General features: G+C 46.8%; 2 protein-coding genes across 4 annotated transcripts in view; one reads left to right on the forward strand and one right to left on the reverse strand.

The window, feature by feature from the left end:
* The first annotated feature begins 270 nt into the window (after positions 1 to 270).
* On the forward strand, positions 271 to 3,813 carry LOC121591622 (U3 small nucleolar RNA-associated protein 4 homolog). Its single transcript, XM_041912346.1, has 4 exons — positions 271 to 774; positions 858 to 961; positions 1,035 to 1,702; positions 1,796 to 3,813. The coding sequence occupies exons 3-4, from the start codon at positions 1,581 to 1,583 to the stop codon at positions 3,747 to 3,749; spliced, it is 2,076 nt and encodes a 691-aa protein (XP_041768280.1). The 5' UTR covers positions 271 to 774; positions 858 to 961; positions 1,035 to 1,580; the 3' UTR covers positions 3,750 to 3,813.
* Positions 3,814 to 3,867: 54 nt separating this feature from the next.
* LOC121591624 (CYFIP-related Rac1 interactor B) overlaps positions 3,868 to 24,118 on the reverse strand; it is a 34,393-nt gene continuing 14,142 nt past the window's right edge. For all 3 annotated transcript variants that reach the window (XM_041912349.1, XM_041912350.1, XM_041912351.1), the window contains 3 exons: positions 9,375 to 9,638; positions 9,030 to 9,292; positions 3,868 to 7,689 (listed from right to left, as the gene is read on the reverse strand). In XM_041912349.1, coding sequence (XP_041768283.1) covers positions 7,425 to 7,689; positions 9,030 to 9,292; positions 9,375 to 9,638 — 792 coding nt within the window. In that variant the 3' untranslated portion in view covers positions 3,868 to 7,424. The remainder of the gene's footprint in view (positions 7,690 to 9,029; positions 9,293 to 9,374; positions 9,639 to 24,118) is intronic.

Consider the following 24,118-nt stretch of genomic DNA (forward strand, 5'->3'; position numbering starts at 1 on the left):
GTGGTAGTCTACTAGGCGGACTATTGAGATGTTCAAATTTATTCCATTTAAAATGGAACATCTTTGTTTATTTTTTGATTTTACAATGTTTTCCATACATTACATAAAGGCAGGCTTCAGTTCATCTTCCAAGTGATTTTATTCGACCTCGCACGAACCATTTCGTTTGTCATACAGGTGCCAGAATTTCATATAGTTTATAGAACTTTCACACATTTTAGCTCTTGGTTGGCTCTTCACGTGAAACTTTACGATCATTTTTGTAGAATATCGCCCTTTCGGTTGCAAAGTTTGCCGACCGCTACCTTATGCCAAACAGAGAGAACAACACATCAACAAATGTCCCCTGGGTCAAAGTGCTAGAACGCTGCTTGTTTGTCATTGTTTGGTTGATTTCGTTGAAATTTTGCCGGAAGAATTTGTTTCCTGTCTGGCGTCTAGACGAGTATAGTTCAGAGCATTGATGAGAGCAGGTTTTAAGTTTGTCGTAGCACAGTTACAAAGAGCTTGGGGACATTCCTAGTAACGATCTAGGCATTAGAAATCAGACCGTATCCAGGCTAACAGATCAAAGCAATCGTTTGGCATGGAAAATAGAAGCGTAGAATGAAAAGGATTCGAAATGTTGCAAAAGCTACTTCGCCGTATATTTTGTCCCTGTTCGCGAAAGCCATCAGAGGAAAGTGAAGAGCACGAGACACCGGAAAAGGCGACCGTTCAAGAGCTGGTTGTAGGAACGCCCACGGTTGATGGAAAGAAACGACCAGTTTCAAGGTATGCTGACTGGAATTAGCAATACTGTTTTGCCGTTTCTCACCATACAAGTGATTTGCACCCTGTTTCATAAAACTTTCCAGAAATATCGACATACCGGCACCGCGCTGGAGCATTGTTGGGTCTCACACTGAGCGGGAAATGAAGATGCTTACTTCCAGAACATTGCATGAAATAGAAACCAAAGGTATCTTTCTTGCGAGTAATGGGATGCTTTCGATTCACAACACTTATCATCCTTCTATCGGGTATGATTGCAGCTGTTACGAGGAAGAACAAATCTCGCCGACGTGCATACGAACCGGGCGATGTAGGAGGAATGCGAATGGTACAAATGCAGCTATCCCAATCAAACAAGAACGCTACCAATAACGCGCCTACTACCATCACCCCGAAGGATGACCATCACACGTGGGACGATCACAGCGCCAACGATAATGTGGGGCACGGCGATCTGGAGGGCATCCTATAAGCTGCACTGTTTTTACCTTAGCCATTTTCTATCTTATCAGTTCCTTTGCATTTAAAAACTTCAACTTAACACACCAAGAGCGTTTTTAAATCGTTTGTAAATCGACATACGAAAGCAGGTTTCCAAAATAAGGCTTCGCTTGAACGACAATTTTGAATTTCCACCTCCGAAGCTGTCAGCGGGTAGCTGTCAAAACACAATCAACCCGAACTGTCACCGTACGAGGCGCGCTGTCACAACAAACCCTCCGAATAATAAACAACAAAACACGTGCGCGTGGTGTGTGGTTTCCTCCCTAGCCGCATGTAGGAATTTGCACTAAAACACGTAAAAAATGGTCACAGATAAAGCGGACGGGGCGTGCCAGCTGCACGATGTGAGGTTTTACAACTTACTGCCCCGTGCCATCGTTTGCTCATCGTTCGGACAGTCGTCGCGGAAGCTAGCACTGGCCAGGTAAGCACCGCATGGTAACCACCGCCCTCCCCCGTCCAAAGCGGCCTAAACTTATCGAAACACGGGTGCATTTGTGCACTTTCTCTCGAACAGGGACGATGGCACGATCGAGGTGTGGAACATGGCGTACGCGCCCTTTCTTGAGAAAACGATTCCCGGCGGCGAGGGTGTCTCGATCGAGGGGCTGGCCTGGGCCGGCCAGCGTCTGTTCAGCGTCAGTCTCGCCGGCACGCTGATCGAGTGGGACCTGAGCAAGATACCGTGCGTGAAGCAGTCGATCCTGGTGACGGGCAATGCGGCCTGGTGCGTCGACGTCAGCAAGGACGAGCGGCTGCTGGCGGTCGGCACCGAGGGCGGCTACATCAACGTGTACCGGCTGGACAACGAGGAGCTGGCGTACGAGCGCATCCTGGACAAGCAGGAGGGCCGCATCGTGTGCTGCAACTTTGACTGGACGGGTAACTTCCTCGTGACCGGCTCAACCGATGCTGTGCGCGTGTGGGACGTGCGCAATGGTCACGCGGTGCACAAGATGACGACCGGACGCGCACACAACAAGCAGGAAACGACGGTATGGGCGGTGCTGGTGCTGAAGGACTTCACCATCCTGTCGGCCGATTCGCGCGGCAAGCTGGTCGTGTACGACGGGCAGATGGGCACGGTGCTGGAGCAGCACCTGGTCTCGACCGCCGATCTGCTCTGCCTGGCGCTGAACGAGGAGAAGAACATCGTGTTCGTGGGCGGCGTGGAACCGATCATACGCGTGTTCGACCGGGCGGACGGTGGCAGCATGCGGACGGATAAGCTGTTCGTCCGGTCGCACAACCGGCGCGGCCACACGCACGACATCAAAACGTTGGCCACCTACGGGCGGTACCTGTTCTCCGGCGGTATCGATGGCTCGCTGCTCGTAACGTCCTCGCCACCGTTCGCGCTCGATACGCACTTTCCGCTGCTGCCGGGGCCGGCCTCCATGGTGGCGGCCGACAGCCGGCTGGTGCTGCTGAAGTACGTCAACTATCTGGAGGTGTGGACGCTCGGGCCGGCCTACGCACCGGCGCCGGCCCCCGGCGGCAACAAGGTGCTGCAGATACGCAGCAAAAACGACGGCCATATACTGGCCGCCGCCATCGCACCCAACGGTCGCTGGATCGTGTACTCGACCGAGCACATTGTCCGGTTGCTGCGGTACGACTACAACCGCAAGGAACCGGTCAATTCGCGCCTGGTGCGGGTGCGCAACACGCCCGAACATTTCGCCGTCTGCTATCGGGCGCAGTTTACGGCCGACTCCAAGGGCCTGTTCCTGTACGACCGTACCGGTGGCGGTACGATCAACTTCTTCAGCTGTGCCGCCGCCGACGACAGCGAAGAGTGGGACCATAAGCAATCGATCGATGCCGGCCGGTGGCTGTCCGAGATGGTCACCCTGTCGGCCGTGTCCCAGTGCAGCCGGTACCTGGTGTGTGCCGATCTGGCCAGCTCGATCGTTGTGTTCGAGCGGACGGCGGCCAAGTGGAAGCGTTCGATTTCGCTGCCCCGCTACAAGCTACCACCGACGGCCCTTGCCCTCCAGCCGGGCAGGACGCGGGTGGCGGTGGCCTTCTCCGACCACAAGCTGTTCGTGTACGATTTCGACCAGTTTACGTTCGTGTTTTCGACGTACCTGCGGCTGCCGGCCGGCACAGACCCGAACCATCCGATCAGTGGGATTGCGTTCGATCCACGCCACGAATCGGCCATGGTGCTGCAGAACGGATCGAAGATAGTGACACTTCGCTTCGGGCCGGACATTGAGGAGGAGGTGCTGCAGCAGGAGGAAAACAGTCGGGCCAAGAAATGGCGCCCGGTCGCGAACGGCAGCGAGCAGCAGGACGGCGAGGGTAGTCTAACGAAGTGCAAGCTGCGCATGGTACGCGACGCACCGCGGCTGGTATCGATCGAGTGGCTGGGCGAGAGCGAGCTGGTAGCGGTCCAGGCCAATGCGCTTTCGATGGTCGAACATTTGCCGGCTGCGTTCCGCATCAAGCGGTACGGCAAGACGTAAATCTGACTGCGTTTATGGAATGGGGGGGAAACAAGCATTACAATAAAACCTCTTCTACATTAAATCGATCGCTTTTTTTTCTCGGATTTCGTGACAACAAGCTCGGGCTGTGTAGGGATAGATTGTTTGGAATTTTTGGTTTTATTTTCTTCTCCTCGTCCGGGGGTCACAGTTCCTGCACACGCTCACACAAACACACACGCATACACGCTCTCGCTCAACATACACATTTTCACTCATCCATCTCTCTCTATAGTGGTAAGCTTCCCCGTGATCCTCATCACCAAAAGGTCCTTCTGCACGTTCTGTGCTGTGTATGCCGGGGGAGGGGTTAGTTATTGTTCATTTCTCTCTTATCCTATTGTGTATAGTGGGGGGGCTTTTTTGCTTAGATGATTTGTGTTTGCCTTCGTGTGTCTTCTTTTCTGTGTATTTAGTAACTATTTCGATGCACAGTTGTGTGGTTGGGTTATGCTGCGCTGATGCAATTTGCGCATTAGCTGAATAAGCTTCCGTCTTCGTGTCTTTGTTTTACTGGTTACACGGACTTTTCCTTTCCAAGCCCTCCTCCATTTTCGATTACAATAGCATTGTTTGAATTACATTCTGTTCCTGCCTCTCTTCTCAATCGTTTATCTACGCTTCTTTCATACTAAATGTGGAAAGATGTGTTGCTTACATCGTGCTCGGGCCCTCAAGTCAAGTTTTGCACTTATTTCCCTCCCTCATACACTGTGCTACACACCACCACTGTGAGACAGTGCCTGTCTGGGTGGCGTACAGTAGTTCTTTGCGATGCAGTAGTAACGATAACAATAGAGAAAACGCATCAAACCATTTTCCTTTAATTGGGTTAGCCAGTAACGAGGATTTTACTGTCGAATAACTAACACAATGCTTATCGACGGAGGGGGGGATGATAAATGCGCGCGCATGACAGCAGTAATCGTGTTGATTGTTTAAACCGTGTTAGTACTCGAGAATTTGCTAAACGTGTTTGTCGTACAGGAAAAATTTTCTCTACAAAAAGGCAATTTTTGATAGCCCGGGGGGAGAAGAAGGTTCTTCTCTCGCTGCTCCGTTACCCCCTTAACAAATTACACAATCATCCGAATAGTCTTTTTTGTTGTCTATAATTCGCAATAGTTTACCAATCTGAACTAAACTAACGTTAACGCACGAGTTAATCTCTCTTAGGGATTAGTGATAATACAATTTTGTGATCGAATCTGCTACCGGTCGATTCGAATATTTTTCTTTTCTTTGCTAAATTACTCGTACTCTGGTTTCGTTCTCGCTGATCAATTGCCACCCGTGGTGAGCGACTGTGTTTCGTCGTTAAAACGTGTACAAACGGAAAAATAAGACAATATTAGCTATTAAATGAAATCGATCCTTAAAAAAGAAGGAAACACATTCAACGTGCGCGTGGCGTTTGCTGTAATTTACGGATTTCACTTTGTCTAGAGAGACTTTGCGTGTTTATGTTTATAATATGCGCCTCATTTTGTGCTTCTTTTCGAATGTTTTTTGTTACTTTTTTTTTGCTTTAAATAATGTTCGCTGTTACACTATATTCCGATGATACATTTGGTGATGTTTTATGATCACTATTACAATTGTCAAAGTATTTAATGTGTTTTGTTGTTGTTGTGTGTGTGTGTGTTTGTGTTATGTTCTATAGATTCTCAAAAGACTTACGCGATAACAACAAGTTTTCTTCACTTTCCATTGTTTTGTTCGTCTGCTTGGATATTTCCCCATTTGCTTGTTTGTTCTGTTTGCTTGATTCAATTGCCACACGGGGCAGCTGTATGCTGCTGTTCTCGCTTTGTAAAATAGTATAGAACACATCTGAATTCGTGGTAGCAGCAGTGTATTGGTAAGGTGTACATTTTTGTTTTCGATATATTGTGATTTCGTTCATTGCGTTTGTTCGTTCGTTCGTTTCTGCTGTGAATGATAATGATGAAACAAACAAACCCGACATTTAGTTTCTTTTTTCCAGCTATACGACAAACGATACTAATGATAGAGTTAAAACATGAACTAATGTTTAACCACAACCGGTGTTTCGTGCGCGCTCGATGCGCCTGCCAGATTTGGGCTGTACCGTTGGTGCATCCGCCACTGCACGCATGATAAGGTTTTGTGCTCTCTAACAACTTTTGCGTTCGAATGTGTTTTAACGGCGGTGGTCGTGTGTGTATATGTCTTGTGTACGTAGTGGTTTTCAATGGAAAAAAAACTGAAACAATCTCTTCTCTATCCTTGGGCTCTACTATCCTTAACTAAACAATGTTCTAGCATCCTACTATCCTTTTCTTTCTCTCTCTTTTCAACTGCTTGTCGCTCGTCTTCCTTCGTCCTCGTTTGAAGTAGCTAATGTCCCGGTAGAAGAACTGTGCCTTGCCTACTAAAGTTTGATGTGAGCGCTTTTCCGCCCGAAACTAGCCGTTTTCTCACTTCCGGTTTTTGTTTTTGTTTTCTTATCACACGTTACATGCTTATTTACTTCATTTGTTTGCTATCATCAACTGTCACTGTTTGCCTTGCACCGCCCGTTTCAAACACTACCATTCTTCCCGCCTCCCACAAGCCCTCCCAATTCTTCATACATATACAATTTATAAAGGGTGTGCGCGGTAGTAAATGGGAGGTGTGCTACCCCCCACCACCTTCGCACACTTTCGTTTTAATTATAATTTTATCAAGATACACTTAAATGCCTAGGATAGATAGTTTCATACGGTTTTGTTCGATTTAAATTAAACTAAAAAAAAAAACACTCATAATCTTTGTTTCTCTCATTTTGCGCGCTCGCTTCTTCTCCCTCCTTGCCCTGCCCCTACAGAACACACACGCACGCACCGAGAACCCCCCCGCAATGCGTGCGCGTGGAATTAGCCTAGAACACTAATAACGTATAGAAAAGTAAGCATTCGCGCGTCATCTTATACTTCGTAGTGTGATGCAGTGGTGCTAAACAAAAAACAAACAAAACTTACACGATATCTAACAAAACAGCGCCAGCAGCAGTAAAAAGCGTAAGATTCGCTTCTAACACACTCTAAAACACAAAACAAATTCATGAGTAGAAGGGGTGCAAAAAGTAGGATTTCGGTTTCATAATTAAAATTTCACTAGTTTTAGAATGAGTTTGGAAAGGACAAACAGAAAGAGAGACAAATAAACCTCAAAATAATCTTAAAAAAAGAAAGTAGTTTGTTCTAGGCTAATATGCTGTTGTCTGTGTGTTTTTTGTGTGCAGAAAAAAGTATGCTGTATAAGTAGAAGCGGATACCGTCTCCTTCCCATAACACTGGAAGTGGCCGAAAAGGAATATGCTTCCTCACTACCCCACTTGGAAAGCACTTGCGACTACACACGCGTGTTTTTTCCTGTTTTCACGAGCCTGCCTTTCATTACGGTTCTCCGTTGAATCGTTTGAAGTGCCAAACAAAGATCCGTACAGTTATGATAATAGTAGTAGTAGTAGTAGTAGTAGTAGTAGCTTTAGCGATAGTATTAGTAACAGGGGGAGGAGGAATCGTGCAATCGGCCAACCGCACGCCTTTCTCCCTCCTCTCCTTCTTTGCGCTTTTGGTATCACTGATGCAGTCTCGGGTGCGTTTGATGCGCGGGGCGCGTGCTTCTTTTTTCTTCTTTCCTTATTTAGGCTGCGAGCAGGTTTCGAATGTTTTTCGGCGTGTTGTCCTCGTTCAGGTGTTTCGTGGTGTAGCGGAGCGCGTTCAGCAGCGGTTCCGCCTTGACGGCCGGCTGTGCCTGCAGCAACCGGACGCAGCCCTTCACGTCGACGTGGGCGCCCCGCGCGAACGCACCGACCGGGTGGACGTGATCGTACAGTATCACCAGACCGACCATTACTCGCAGCAGCAGCAGGTGCGTTTCTTCCCGCTCGATCTGTGCCAACAATTTGCTGCAAGGAACCAGACAAGAAGGAGATTAATTGTAAGCTCGATTGAAGATGGCAACTACCCAATTGACATTTTCGAGCACGAATAATCGGGAATTCGAGCAAACTCCCTTAAACTGGAGCTTTAAACTTCCCTTAAACTGCACCAGTTTAAGGGAATTTAGAAAAAGGCCTTTAAAATCAACTGTGATGCAGCTTTTTCGTTGTTTTGTTCTAAATTCGCTCGGAAATGATGTTTCCTATCGTTAGAGTTGGTCATGTAGCCATTTTATACTTAAATAATATCGATTTTTTATAAAATAATGTCACACAAAATTTGCCTTTGTTTTTCATAAAAAATCAAAGCTACGAATGTAAAATTAGCTCGACGGCATCGTGCATCAATAGAAGAAAGTCTAATTTACGAACTCACCAAATCTTAGCGCTTTCAACACACTTGATCACACACAAATTTACAATTTCAGGCGTATCGAGTACTAATCGAGCAGATATGGAAAAACAATTTCGAGCAAATGTCACTTGGGTAGTTATATGAAAAATGAAGTTTTGGTCGTAATCGATTCCCACTAGTTCCGATTTTTTGTGGAATCAATTCCGAATAGTAGGTGCGGAGTCACTTTCCGAAATCTTTTTCGTAACTCAGAATAGGCTCAGGAACCGGTCCCGGAACAATTCCGAAATTGGCTCCGGAATCGGAGTTGGCTCCAGAGTAAGAATCGGCTCCGGAGTCGGAATCGGCTCCGGAATCGTTTACGAAAACAGATGTTTTGGTCGGAATCGATTCCGACTAGTTCCGATTTTTTGTGGAACCAATTCCGGATAGTAGGTCCGGAGTCAGTTTCAGCAATCGGCTCTTGAATCGGCTCCGGAATCGGTTTCGGATTCGGAATCGATTCAAGAATCGAATCTGGATTCAAAATCGAATCTGGATTCGGAATCAACTCCGGAATCGAAATCGGCTCCATAATCGACTACGGAATCGGAGTCGGTTCCACAATCAGAATCGCCTTCGGAATCAAGTTCGCTTTCGGTATCTCCATGAGAATAGGCTTTTGGGTCCTATGCAGCTACAATTGCATCGATAGCCGCCAAGAACCCAAATTTACCCGTAAACGATCCATTCTCAGTAGATTTCGAAGCCAACTCCGATTCCACAATCGGCTCCAGAGTAAGAATCAACTCCGGAATCGTTTCCGGAATCGGAATTGGAGTCAGCTCCGGAATCGAAATCGGTTCCGGAATTGATTCCAAAAACGAAATCGGAACCGGGTAGTTACAATTCCGAGATCCCACCACTAATAGGAACCAAAGAAAAAAAAAAGGGAACGCTGTTCTGTGCTTACGGATTCTCGAGCATCCGGAGGCAAACTTTCGCCATCGTGCCGAGCGTTTCGGTCGTGTTGTCGACGTTGTCGGAATTGTCCTGCACGAACTTGGACGTCGCTTCGCTCAGCACCTTCAGCATTGGGGTCGCGTGCGCATAGAACAGCGACATCCGGTTCGCCAGCTCGGTACTGATGATCATCTCGTTCGTCTGGTCGAGCCGCTGCCGGCTGGCGATGCGTCTGTAGTAGCTGAAATCGTTCTGTATCGCAGGCGTTTTCATCTAGCAAACGGAGAATGGGAGAAGCGTTAGCATTCCAGTACGTACTTCTGCTGTACTTTCCAGCAGCAGCATTCATCATTACCTTGTATTCGTCAAATTTGAGCACAAACTCCAGTATCTCGGCCAGCTGCTTCACCAGTGCCTGCTGCGTTTCCAGGTGCTGCGTTGGGTTGAGCCGGCCGCCCACCAGCTGTCCCAGCAGCTTCGGCACGATCCGTTCCAGCTCGAGGGAGTGTTCGTAGCAGCGCTTCAGCTTTTCCACCAGCGGTATCACAATGTTCCACGCTTTCTCCTGGCATTCGGGCGAGGGGTCCGCAATCGCTTCCCGAATTTCCTTACCGGCGCCCTTTAAATAAAGAAAACGAAAAAATAAAATCGGAAATAAATAGCCAATTCTAAAGACTTTTAAACACGATTCAGAACACTCGAAATCACGCCAAAGAACACAAGAAGCGTTTCGTGTGTGTGTGATTTCTAGCAAATCGCGTGCGCGAGAATTGAGAACAACTTTCCCTAGAAGGATTGGCGCCACCGCAAAGAATGGCATGATAATACGAATGGGTTGAACGAAATCAAAACGTCAGTGACGGCCCACTTGCTTCGAGGTTTTTGTTTTTTGGAACATAATTACTATCCGTGGCTTTCCGCCCGACCAGTGACAAACGATCGCGTGTAGCCTTAGGGAGAAACGTTTGTCCGTTTAAAAGCGTTGGAAAAATTGGAATTAAATCCACAAAAAAACCCTTGGCTGAAGATCGGCTCCAAAAACCGCAAACTGCCCACTCGCTTGTGGTTTAATGTATCTTTTTCTCCCACCTACTCACTACAGTGTCCATCATATCGACAACAAACGAACCTGACACTAGGGGGGCATATCATCCGTTCCGTACCGATCACTTTTGCCAAAAAAGGTAATGCTGTCGCGTTAGCCGAGCAATGATGATGCAAAGCGCCATCGATCGATCGCCCTCAGTGTGTGGCGCTGCGTCTTCGCAAAGTATGCTATGCTGTGAAGCTCTCAGTCTCATTTACATGCACAACAAAATCCGAAAAAGTAACGTCCATCCCGCCCTCATTTATTTTCGTATTTGGATTTCGAAGACATGACGATGTGTGGGATTTGTGTGGGATTTGTCTAAGCGCGGCTTATGAAACGATGTTCGAAAAGCATTCTTCTCGTCAATTCAGTACAAAAAAACCTCCTTGGAGGCGGCGCCATAAGACTCCAACCAGTCCACTAACCTTGACTTTAATCGCTTACAATGCGCGCGCTCTACCATACGCCTTTCGAGCCGTTTGTGTCTCTTATCATTACACCTCCTCATCCTCCTACTCCTTCCACGTTCGAGTTGATTCTGTTTACACCAAAAAGCCCTAGAAATATAGTTCGCGGTCGGGCCCTGGAGAGTTGCGAACTTGGATCAACACCATATCACCCTTGTCATGTCCATCAACCTCCCCATTTCCTCCCCATCCCATCCGACAGGGCGGCAGCCAATTCGACGGTAGTGAGAAAAGATGACGCGTGCGGACGTCTCGCGGACGTTTCCTATTTCCCTTCACACACACACACACACATCCGGTGGTGCGCCCCGGGAGGTTCATGGGTTGATGATGGGCGAGATGGGGAGGAGATTGGCAAGCCAATGCCTTTTTCGGGGACAGATAACACATGGAGCGGTGGGGTTTGTAGAAGTGCGCTTTGTTGCGCGCACAGCACGCAAATGTGTCTGCTGGGGGTGTCTTATCTCGTGCGTTTATTATTCGTTTGAGCCCCTCGAAAGGGGCTGTACTCCGTTGGTTTGGTAAGTATAAGCAGGCGTTTGGTCACAATCAACAAATGGGATTAGATCTCATTTTAGTCATTCTAAGATAGCCGTGTCACCGAAGGGTTAATACACAAATCAAACTACTCGTACAGCAATGGGGTAAATGGGCAGTAAGCTTCTGCGCTACTGGTACTGCTGTGCAGGCCGCCACACCACTTCATTCACGATGGTTTGTTTTCCGCTGCCGTCATAATGTTGGCGCATAAATTATCGCGCACACCAGGCCCTGTCCGCAGCCCGCCACCATCATCCGCGGGGGGAATCATTCGCCGTGTCTAAACAACATGATTTTGGATGTTACGCGGCAAAAGGGAAGAGGTGGATGTCGGATGAATCATCATTGGTGTTTGTCTTCAACTTCTCTCATTTATTGGCGAATGTATACGCAAAACCAAACAGCCGACCGTATTACACGCCGGCGCACGCGGATGGCGATCATCAGAATGTTTGCTCAATCGATTCGTTCATACAAGTAGAAGGTAAACACACGCTCGGGATCGTAAAGTCGATCGGCTTTGGTTTGCTTTTTGTGCTCCATTTTAGAGGTATTCTTACGATAAAAAGGCTAAATATTATTGAGACTTATCCCATACATAGGATTTAATTGTTCAGCTACTTTCTTCCTTTTTGATTGCTACTTTAGTGCGATCGAGCTTTTAAAACATCGACACTCCATCGGCACTCCATCCAAAACGGAAAAAGGGGCAAGAGTTCTTCCCACTTAACCCCCACGGTACGTCAGAAAATGCTCAAAATGCTTTCGCTCGAGGCTAAACCCATTTACAGACGACGGGTTCGTTTTTTTTCCTACCTTCGCGTGACGTGACCGGGAAAGAAATGCTTCGACGTGCAAACCGCAAGAGAAGAGGTGCTGTTATCCTTACAACGAAGGGGGCCAAACAGCAGATAAGTCCAACGTTTCATTCGCACCTTTGCACAAGCCAGAGAACGGCCTCCCGCCGCCCCCATCCGTTTGTTAAAGTTGTTTGACATCTTGAAGCCTTTTTTATACTTCGTTTCCCCTTCTTCGTGCCACCAAACCCAGATGAGATGCAATCAAGCAGTTAATAGGCAACACAACTCTGCCCAGCTCACCTGCTCCATGATGATGATGATTATGATGGGCGGCTGTTTTCTTCTTCATTCTATTTACAACCACCGGGGAACATAACTCCAAACCGTCGGGGAGCACTCCAAGTGTCGTCGCTACCGGGTTTTCTTTTCCCCAGGCGCTAATGGCAATTTCACATTAATTCACGCCAAATTAATGAAATAATGATCGTGCCCTCATACACACACTCTCTCTCTCACTTCATGGTGTGTGGTTGGAAGTGAGTGTGAAATGAAGGTTTAAAGTATCGTTTCGTTTGCTTCAGAACTGGGGCTAGCTCACAACGGCAACTTCTCTTCAAAAGAACGAACGGCCTCCTGCTTGCCAACGGTTCAAAGGGCCTTTATGTAAGCTGGACAATGCACGCGCACTGCAATACTGCGCGACAGTGACAGTCCAAAGTAGCACCCGCATTGGTTGTAATTGTGCAACAACCTTTACACACAAAAAAAAAAAAAACTGCACCCAGATCCTGTGCACGTGTACACGTTCACGAGCTCATTTACTACGAATTTCTGCCTGCGTTTCTGTTGTACCAGCCAGCGGGCCCAGGGAACGGTGGTGTGGAATGCATTCTCGAGAGGTTATTGCACTTTATTACGCCCGGTGTCTCGCGAAGCAGAACAATAAAGGACGAGAGAATATTCGTATCCTTTTAATCGTCTTTCGAGTGTAAGGTGTGAAAAACGCACCAGTTTCAGCTGCACTGGTAGTGTGTGTGAATGTAACCGAGAGAAAACATGGGCCCTCTTCACAAACCAAGCTTACACATCATTCCACGTTTTCCAGGTGATAAAGCGTCCGCTCTAGTGATGTGCTCTCTAGAGCGTACCCATGATTCCGATCCAACTCTGACTATTGTTAGTCTGATCCGATTCCGACGAAATGGGAACCACCAGTTCCGCCCGGAGTCGTAGTCGTATGCGTCTTTTGGAGTCTTTTAGAGTCTTATGAAGTCATCCAGAGTTGTTAGAAGTCGCCCGGAGTCAACCGGAATTGGAGTCGGTTGAAGTTAACTGAAGCCGTCTGGTGCAATCAGAGCCGTCTGGTAATCAGGTATTTATTTCGTTGTGTTTTTTTATCATTTAACTTGCGCCTCCTCTTCGTATATCGTTGGTGTATCGACTTCGGACGACTCTGGACGACTTCGGACAATTCCGGACGACTCTGGACGACTTCGGACAATTCCGGACGACTTCGGACAATTCCGAACGACTCCGGATGACTACGACAGCGAACGACTCCGGATAATGCAGTGCGGTCCTACCTTCCAGATTTGGTTCCGAAATAGTCAGAGTCGGATCGGAGTCGACTCCGGATGTTTGCCAAACTTTACCCATCACTAGTCAGAACTCCTAACTTCTCTCAGGAGATGGGACGCATCCGGTTTGAAGTACACCACACTCGCGCACGTTTTTTTTTCGGGACGTTTAAAATAGGGCACGAGACGATAGCGCGCTCAGGATTCTGCGTCCCGCATACAACACGCTAACGTTGTCATCTCTGAACTTATCTCTTGGACAAGGGGAGGGGCTTTTTTTTTAAACAGATATAAATGATGCCAAAAGGTGATGTCTAGTAAATGAATCCTCGGGCAGCTGTTAACACAACATGCTCTCGTTCCACCGTCAAGTCGACTTGAAATTGAATAAAGCTGTAGTGCCTCAAGCGATGTTTTGCAGTTCGCCGTCCCTTGCTAAGTATGGAAGGTTGGGTTGTGGAAGCTTTAAACCCACTCTTTATCGCTTCGTCTGTTCTGCAACGGTAAGCTGTGTTTAGTTTTCTGCACTATATCATTCTGCTCTTTTTTTTGGCGTGAGCAAGATAAGAATAACAGAAGCAATTGCACCGGAAAAAGCCTCATTCTGCCCATCACTTTTCATTCTGCTTGGGTTTTTCTGCATTTCACTATCGGGAGTGTTCTCTATCTGATTATGGCCATTGAAGGAACGCTTGTTGGGTGGGTCAGTGATATGGAGAGTCCCGTACAATCGCACATGTACATGGATGGCTGCCTATTTGCTAGCATTCCTAAACTTCCTCCCGTGCGGTTGCGTGCTTCGGGGAAATTGAGCACCAAGAATTGAGTAGGTCTTCTAGCCACGATTTCGACACACACAATGCCCATACAATCACGTGTCACGGAACGATTCGATAGTGATAGATTCTACTATCCTCCTGCCCCCTTAATAGTACCGGCACATACAACCCTCTGCGCGTAGGAACATTCCCTTAAAGGCAGCAAAAGTGCTTACTTCTAACTTCCAACGGAACGGCGGAACAGGAAACGATCGGAGTCCAACCGAACGGAACACGCGCCGCCTTGTGTGTGTGTGCGCGGTGAAATGTTGCCACTTTTTTGTTCTTCTCCATCCACCCCGCATCGTACACCGTGTGTTTACGCTTCACGTACTTCCTTCTTCTCCAGGCCACGTCTAGCCGGAGCGAGAAAGAGAGAGAAAGCGTCTCGGCCGTACGTAATCGGATTAGGTAAATTGTTTATGCGATACCGTTCGATGATTGAATGCCCCAACCCCGGCTTGGCTTGGCTGCGGCTGCTAATTACCTTAGCGAAACGAATTGTCCATGCAAAACGGCATCCGGGGTAACGACTTGGCGGATGGATACGGGGATGGAGAGCTTTCCTTTAACGTTCTTCGAGGGGTAGTTGTTAGGCAGTATAGCATAGCAAATTATGTACAATCTAAACTTCTCCATTACTTTCGTGATTTGTAGTTCAATCTTTTGTCTGCCTGTGCTTTAGTACTGCCTCATGCATATCTAAACTAAGCATTAATTTGTTTTTTTTTGTAGCTTTACATCAAGTCATTATAACGCTAGCAATCGTTCCTTTTTTCCGTCTCGAATATTTATCACCCAATATTTTACTTATGTAGCACGAAAAAAGCAGGAAAAAGTCGAGCGTTTAATAATTATGTCCGACCGTATGCCCCTTGTCACCGTGCCAAACTCGTCATCACCATCAGCACGTTCACATCACTGTCACATCTTCACATTCACCTTCAAAAAACCGGTCCCAACTGTTTTCCACTTTTTTCCCTTTTCCTAGCTCTGATTTATAATCACTCATCAACCCTCGATCGAAAACGGTTCGCCGGGGGAAAACGGCATGTGTATTAATAAATCATGTCGCGACTTCCAATACCATCCGAAACGCAAAACCAGCTAGACCGCAACATGGTCCCACCAGAGCTTTGCGAGAGATTGTTAGGTAAAACCCCAACCCCGTAACAGAATAGCGCGTTCGGAGGGCTTAAGTGTGTTGTCGGCTCTGGGTCGAAATGCATTCACGTTGCAGCCAGGCTTTTTCTGCTGCTGCACTGCGGCCGCCGGTGGTTGTACTTTATGCATGCTCGAGTTATTCTCTCAGATTTTGAGCTGTTTTTCTTTTCGCATTAGTTACGATCTGCTGATGATACGCACTAATGGGGAAGACACAACAGCCCAATGGCAGAAAGGTGCTGCAATAAGAATCTCCCGGTGGAGCATTGGGTTGGGTTGCTGCATTAAATGCCCCAGTGGGGAGGCTCGATCAGATTCCCTCGTCGAAAGAAGACAGCACACAGCGCAACCAACCGACCGACCGAGAGGCAAGATACATAATTAATTATTTAATCAACATGCATGTGGCCAGCGAGGGGGGGGGGGCTACTCCGTGGAATTGCATTTTCAAGCGGGGAAGATCAGCGGCATTTCTAGCAGTGCTGATGAGTATGCAGCCGAGCATGAAAATAAATCAGCAGCAGCCCTACGCGCATGAAGGGGTGCGTTTGCACTTCAAAGTGAGCAAAAACACACACACATACACACACTTCGTTCACTTAGAACGTCTTGGCCACAAATGGATTCGTGTTGGATGGTGTTTTTGCCCAGGTTAACGACATACCAACGAAACGACGGGAGTGTCGGGATTCCTTTCCCCGCGAGCCAGATGAATAACCGTTTTACCAAACCGTGCTCAATCCAGCGTTCCCCTTCTCGTCGTCAGCGAGCCGTGTTGATTGATTGATTGGTCAGGAAATCAATTGAACGGTTGACCGAGATTTGTGAGTGTGTGTGTGTGTTTTATACCATCACCACCCCGCACCCCCGTTTGCAACTGATTTGTGTTACTTGGCTTCTGATCTTGCAGCGCGCGCGTTGTGTTGCAGATAAATTAATGTTCAAACGATAAGCTAGCGCCCGATCACAAATCGAGCCGATCATTAAACAGCACACGGAAATAGACACATAATGGCACTAGTTGTTAGAAGTAAGGTGTTGATGATGAAATGTTGCACCTTTTTGCACCCGGATTTAACACTGAGAGCTTTCGGGATTAGAGTGGAAAGAAAGAAATAGACAGTAAAAAATGCTCCTATGCATTGTTATATTTACCGATAAAGTTACAGTAATGCAACAACTATGTCAACTTCGTCTCATGATGCCACAAACTCCATCAATAAGCTGATTTTTGACAATAAACACATGACTGAAAGGGTAAAACGGCATCCAGTTACCGTCTCAACGCGAGAGAGTGACACAATAAAAGCCGTCTACTACTAATGTGCTCAATCTACTGTTCTAATATTACACTCTTTCCATCCAAAATGATGTTTCGCACCTGACGGCACAGAAAAGTCATCGACATTAGGATGGGGGGCCCGGGATGCAATGGGATCATCCGATATAGTTGGGTTCTTGGTTCTCTCCACCAACTACCTACACACACACACAGAGACGACCTAAAACCAACACGTAATCGTTGGCACGGAGGGAAAGAGCGTACACCATACCACATCATGACACACGACACCCGGTCGCAATTTGACGCGGGCACACATTACACCTCTCTCCATGCAGCTATGCATTGCTGCCTGCACATGATGTCAGTCCATCGACACTGTTTCTAGCCGCGGGTTTTACACCCACACACCACACTCCGGCTATTGTGCAGCAAATTGGTGCTGGGCGGGCTGGGGGGAGATTTGTTGCAGATTGCATTATCGTACAGCAGAGAGAAGCAAGAGCGTGCTCCCGTGTGTCATGCTTACTAACACTCCGAGCCCTACCAGTTGCCAGGGGGGAGGGCGGACGCGCGAAGAAGGCGCGAAGATTAGCACAGGATTTTATGAATATGACCTTGTGTTGGACGGTTTGGCCGGACGCACACAACGGCGCAACACGGTGCGCGCGCGACAAAACGGTGATGATGAGGACAACAATTTGGTCTATTTTCTTGACGGCGACGACAATGATGCACCCACCACCCGTCAACTGCACAATCAAGGCAGTGGCGAGCATATGATTTGCTGATGGGGATGATACCGAGCACCGACGCCCTCGCCCATTGTCGGTTTTAGCACATCTGTGTTCGCGGTGTCGTTTTTCGCGGTTCCCTTTCCATCGGCCGCACCAGAATTGAGGTTATTATGCTGCTTGCTTACCTAAAACGAGACAGAGAAAAGCAAACGGCGATGATTAGAGGAGATCCATTTGCCAGTATCTAGGTCAGAACAGTGTCAGTGTGTGTGTGCTAGGGGGAGAGCCAAGCATCGGAACATGCTCGGTGGTCGGTGCAAAGTTTAAAAGTGAACTGTTTACATTATAGATAACTGGTGGCTTCCGTGTTCTGTCCTTTGCAACTCTATTGTATCTTGACGATGTGCCAAGAATTAGCGAGAAAACCGTCGCGTCTACTGCAGACACGATGTATGTATGTTGCCGTTAACTTTCGTTTTCCTTCCTCAGGATCAACCGCTCGACGTTATTCAGACGAGTGCATGACGTCAAACACAGGATTCCGCCCGTTAGGAGTGTTTATTTTAGCCCGGCAGAACCCCCTGCAGCTCTAAACACACACAACGCTTGGTTGCATCGGTAGTGCAGCACGTGTTGGCAATTCCATGGACAGCGAGAAATTCGCCCACAGCATCATCATGCGAGAAACGATCGAGAAACGAGATGTTGGTCGCTTATCACCCCCCACCCCATCGGTTGCACCGTAGCCAACAGGACTCGTTATCTCGTGGAAGTTGTTTCGTGCAAGCGTCTCCAGAGAACCATCCCTCTTTTCCTTCGGCTGGATAGTTAGGGCTTTTCCAGTGCAAACCAACAGCAGCTGCAGTCGGGCGGCGAACCAACTCAATTTTTCATACAAATCTTCACAGCCGATCTCTTTTGCCCCATGCAACGGTTCCACATCTGAACAGCTCTTTTGATAAGGATAAGGCGACAAACACTCCCACCAACACTAGATGGGAGGCTCTGGGGATTTTCTTCTCTGACCCCATTTCGAATTTGCTGTAAAATTGCAAAAGAAAAGTGTAATGATGGAGGAAAATAATCGCAACCCATTTGTGCTACATAGTGTGGGGGCGCATACGATTGTCATCGCCTTACACCACATAAAGGACGGACGATGTCTTTTAACGAGAGAAAAAAAACAGGGAGCTGAGGCAAATTGTGTGAGCAGATGCGAAATTGGATCCCATTTCCCTGCTACAGGTGCTCACAGAACTGCCTCACCGAACGAACACGTTAAATCCTCGGGGGAAATTCACACTAAAGGTAGGGCAGAGTCTATGCAGCCGCGGCTGAGGCAGATGAAGATGTGCTTTCAATTCATTAAGAATTCAGCAACTTTCAAATCTTGTGCTCTTGTGGCACACTCTTTTCGGGTTGAAGAAAGCAAAACAGCGAGAAAAGGATGATGGTCTTTTCGTTTCACTTTAAAGGTAAAGACGTTTTGCGTTGCTTTTGGAGTGCAAAGAACGGAAGGATAGTTATTTCAAATCCCTCGCAGGACACGAAATTCCACCTTCCAAACACAGGCCCCAGCACAGTTTTCAATGGCGCTTTTTCACCACCATTCGGGTTAGTGCTTTATTGGGAGGAGAGAGAAAAAGGGCGAGACGAATTTAAATATACTTGTTTATGTGCACATTGCACACGTTTTGAAATGTGGTCGGAGAAATCAAAATGATGAAAATGTTGTCGTTTTTTTGTTTTACTAGGGTAGTGGTTGCAGATAAGAGCCCGTGTCTTGGCGCGTTTCTGCAGCGACCTCGACCTAGAGAGCAAAGATATTATTTTATTTGCAAGCACGTAAACAGTGTGCACACTACTGGGGGACGCATTCGTTGGTGAAGTTCAAGCGAGAGGAGAACGTGTCTAGAATGTGTGTTGCTGATTTAATTCTTGTCTTCAGAGTGTGCATGAAACATTAACGTAGAGCAACAAAGTATTAAGAGTTTTCCAAACACAAAAGCTGGATAATAGTTCCAGTGGAGTCCAAAAGACAAACGCAAAGACAAGAATATCCCGCCATCATCCCTCACAGGTGTAGTGTTCTATCATCTTTGAAGTGTTACTGTACAGCATACATCCATCCAGCAAATACACCGTACCCGTGTGGTGGGTGAGTTGAGCGTGTGTTTGCTTACCAAGCCATGCAAAACTGACGACTGACCTAAATGCAGAGCACGCTCTACCCCAACCTAGAACGGACTTTGCGAGGGTGTTTCGGTTGAGCAAATTCCACCAGCAAGAATGAAACTAACACACAGTTCACGAATTCTTCGCGAATGTGCATTCGCGCATAGACGCCTAGGCGATTGTATTAGAAGAAGCGAGTATAAAAACGCCTGTGGCACAAATGGTACACAACGACGACCACGATCGGATCGATGTAATTGCGCTAGGCGGCGGCGGCGGCGGCAACATAATCGAATGGCCACCCACTGCTGACTGGAGTAAATGATGGCGCAATCCGTGCTCCAATTTTTGTAATCTATTCCCACCAGTAGAGCGTTTAAATAAAGCGTTAAATTGTACTATAATATACGCTTGTTTTCAGCGGTTTACTGCAACGCCCTTCCCGCATCATCCCCCATCATCTTTCAACTTCCGGAATGAAAGTGTTTCCTCCTTGTTCTTGTTCTTTGGTGCAAAGAATTTTACAACACAACTGCACCTTTCTGAAAACATAATTTTCCACTCCAACAAGGCAACATACAAAAACAAAAGGAGCGCACAGGAGGTGAAATTTTTATGGTACCCCAGCACGAAGGTTTTACTGCTTTTTTACCTTTTTATTTTTGTTTTAATAAGAAAAGGGTTACACTCGTCATGCACGCGATCAGCATAAATTTCTTCGCAAAACTGGTCCTTCTACCCCGATTTGTGTTGCAGGACGAAAGGACGCAACTTTCTTCCCAATCACCCCCCCCCCCCCCCCGTTCCGGCCAGGGTGTAATATGTCCGGAACAGAGTCGTACGAAAAAGCAATGCCGGAACGCTATGCTCTCGCCGTGTACGGGACGTGGAATGTCAACTGTATATAATTTTACATTTTAGAACTGTACCGGAATGTGTGTCAAAGTGGTATGGTGCAGTTGCTTTTTAATCTTTTTCGTTTTTCAAAAGCAATGAATGATGCCATTCATAAAACATCAAGCACAACAGAACGATAAATTCGCAACCTGCAAAGCACTGTTTTCCAGGTCATTGATTAAAGTTGACCTTCAAAATGTAAGGAAATGCGGGGCGAGGTAAAGAAAGAGCGAGTGAAGGAGCTAGGGCCCCGTCATCTTTCACCTTTAAATCGTTTGAAGCGCGGTAGAGAAAGCAAGAGAATCGGAGTTGCTATTTCTGGGCAGCCCCGTTCAAAACCAAGCAAGCAAGATGTCAAGCAAAGGTCAAATAGATATGAAGCGATGACATGTCCGGCACATAATCGGCGGCTGAGGGTTGGTAGGAGGTGGTAGTGGGTTGAGAGGGGGTCATCTTTCCAGAAGAAAGTGGGTTTTTTTTATTGATGCATCAAGCTAATCAGAACAACAGTCCATCTTAACGGCAGCCAGTGGCACACGCGTGTGGTGTGATTCATTTTTGGGGCGTAAGGGTTTATTATCTCCAAATTATAGGGCACAGGGTTATGTATGTATGTACTAGAAACGTTCAATTTTACACAAACTTTTGGGAATATTTTCTAAAGCCTTCACTGTGCAATAACCCACCAGTTCCGAGGGACAGATTTATTCGTGGCGGCGTTAGAATCAATTGACTCAATCTCGTTCCACTCACCGCTCGCGAGCTCTTCCACCTATTGAGGAGCATATATTGTGTTAGCCAAACTTCAATTAAGAACCTAGGCAATCAGATGCTTCGGCCCCTCTTGTATTGTCGCACGGGTTTAAAATCCCCGCTTTAAATTAACTTTGTACCCCGCCCGGGTCAAAAGGCCACGTGACGTCGTCCCTATGGTGTATTGGTGTGGCTAGGGCTCCACCTTCGCTGTTCCCCCTAATTGTGTTGTTTCATGCAATCGTTTCACTGCAGTTGATGTCCGTTACAGCTGGTGCGCCCTTTGTTTTTTTGTTGGGTCTGCTTCAGTAATGGTAGCACCAACCCACCCCCACCCAAACCCAACGCGGCCGGTGGTGTCCGATTTCTCCCATGGAATGTTGTGGTGCATTGTAAAGCGACCACCATCGTCGTCGTTTGTCAACCACGCGACTTCAAGCAGAATTAGAGATACCAATATACCAGAATGCAAACTACTGCGCGTGATGGAAAAGCAGAAGAGGGAAAAAGAGCGGTGGGTTGAAACAGCTGTATTTTGCAACAAAACCACTGCAAACACACCTTCCGTGTGTATGTTGCGTGTGGAAAGGGCAGAAGGTGGAAGACACTGACGAGTGAGTGAATCTGAAGGCGTTTCACTGTTTGGTGTAGTAGCCTTGGCTTACAAACCGTGCTCGTGGCGTGGTGATGGTGTTGCGGGTGCACATGGAAGCAGCCTATGCACTTTCAGCCCCGTCGGAAGCAGTGTGTTGCAGCGAAAGACGAAACCCCTCCCCAAATGTTAACCTCTGACACATACCAACCCCGTCCGGAAGGGTAGTAGTAGCTGCATTTCGAATTCTTGGCATTTTTGTGCCGCAGTTCCGATTACATAATACTCGCAAGGGGGTTCTGTGTTCTGTGGTTGCTGCCTGCAAGCAAAGACGGGGGGTTGTATGCGCTCTAGATAAAGAGAGGGGTTCTTTAACACTGCCTAGTACACTCGATACCAGTTTGTAAGAAGGTTTTAAATGTCTGACAAGGGATAAGAGTAAAAACCAATTAACTTGTGTGTTGTGTTTTTGTTTGCCCTCAAAAAAAGCAAATCGTTTTTTACCTTAAAGACATGACCATATTTTTTACTGGCATTTACAAACCTTGGTTTTACATCTTATTTTTGTAATTTATACAATACCTGTCTTGATATATGAATATTTGATGTATTAGATTCGCTAAATAACCAACCAGATATAAATAACTTTTAATATGAGGATTCGCTCAGGATTAGATTCGAACAAACGACCTGCGGTGTGTGAAACGGATCCTTTGACACGGCACCATACGCTCGTCTCGCATAGCATAACGCAGAGCGTCTATATAAGCTGCCTATTATCTTAGTAAAACAAGAGATTCAATGACACAAATCAAACAATCAGCTCATATCATTCTTATCAATCGCCTTACCGTTTGTTTTATCGATACTTTTTGCAACATGAATTCTCCTTCCTAAATCCGAGCACGCATCTTCATTTTGTGGGATTATTTTCGCGCTTATCCAAAACGCAATACTCCCCCTCCCCCTCCTTTCTTATGCTCTACTACATGAGTGAAAGGAATTCCGGTGTTTCAGTGCGTCTGGCGAGTGAGTCACAATGGTCCGCTCAGCAGCTAACTACACTTCCTCTTTCCACCTCCTGGATATCTTCGCTTTATTTATTTTAACACCATGAACATCGAGGAAAAGGCCCTGTGTACGATCGTGAGAGCAAAATGCGTCGTCATCTTCTTCTCGCGGGGTGGAGCGTTATTTTAAGATGTAACCCTGTTTTTCCACTGCCCAAAAACATCCGGAAAGGGATACGAGAATGTGTTTTTTCTCTGCCTTTTCAGACTTTCTAGGGAAATAAATATGCACAAATTTATTACACCAAATAACACTTCCCGCCATCCGAAGCGAGGCGAAACAAAATCCGGGAAAGGGGTTTCTTTGAAAGAACGCGTCATTGACACTTGCGTTTGGCGATAATACAGAAGAGCACACACACACACACTCACCATGAGTAAGCATTAATTAGATAGAAACTTCTTGGTGATCTTCAGAAATGACGTAGTAAAGCAAAAATAAACCCCTTAATTAACATTATGATTAGAACAGCCAGCTTTTGCGCACAATGATACTGCCTAATAAGCAAGCAAGTATTAATGAATGCATAACGAAATGTTGCACTGGCAAAAAGTTAACAGTTTTCTGCTATTTTTACTTGCAAAGAAAGAAACACACAGCAAAATGACCCATCTTCCTTCACCGCCTGATTGAAATGGCGCAAAATCGATATTTATACGTACTGCAACAGTAACTCTGTGCAAACTTCACCAACCAAAAGCGAACAAACGTGTTAGTCACGTACTGTGAAGGGAAGGAGAGCGCGCACGGCGCTTAATTTGCTACAGAGCCACAAATGCCTAACCTTTCCCGAGCAGACTTATCCGTTTTAATCTTACAAACTGTCTCTCTCTCTCTATCTTTGCAAAAGATTTCGGTAAATGTAACCACCACCTTTTGTGCGACCAGTCAGTACTTAAATGGATCACCGTAAGGTAAAAGTTACAACAACAAAAAGGAGTGAAAATTACTTTTTCCACCACAATATGCCGCTCCGTCCCATCCCGGGATTACACTTTCGCAAGGAAAATCCTTTTCACTGTACAGGATATTAAAACAAAGCAAATGCTTTGTTTTCGCCCGTTCGCCAGCGGGTAAAGGACCAACGAAACGCAAAAACTTCAGACTCTCATAGAAAATTGGCCACCCGTGTAGCG

This window comes from Anopheles merus, chromosome 2L (genome assembly GCF_017562075.2).
Source record: "Anopheles merus strain MAF chromosome 2L, AmerM5.1, whole genome shotgun sequence".
In the NCBI taxonomy this organism is placed as follows: Eukaryota; Metazoa; Arthropoda; class Insecta; order Diptera; family Culicidae; genus Anopheles; species Anopheles merus.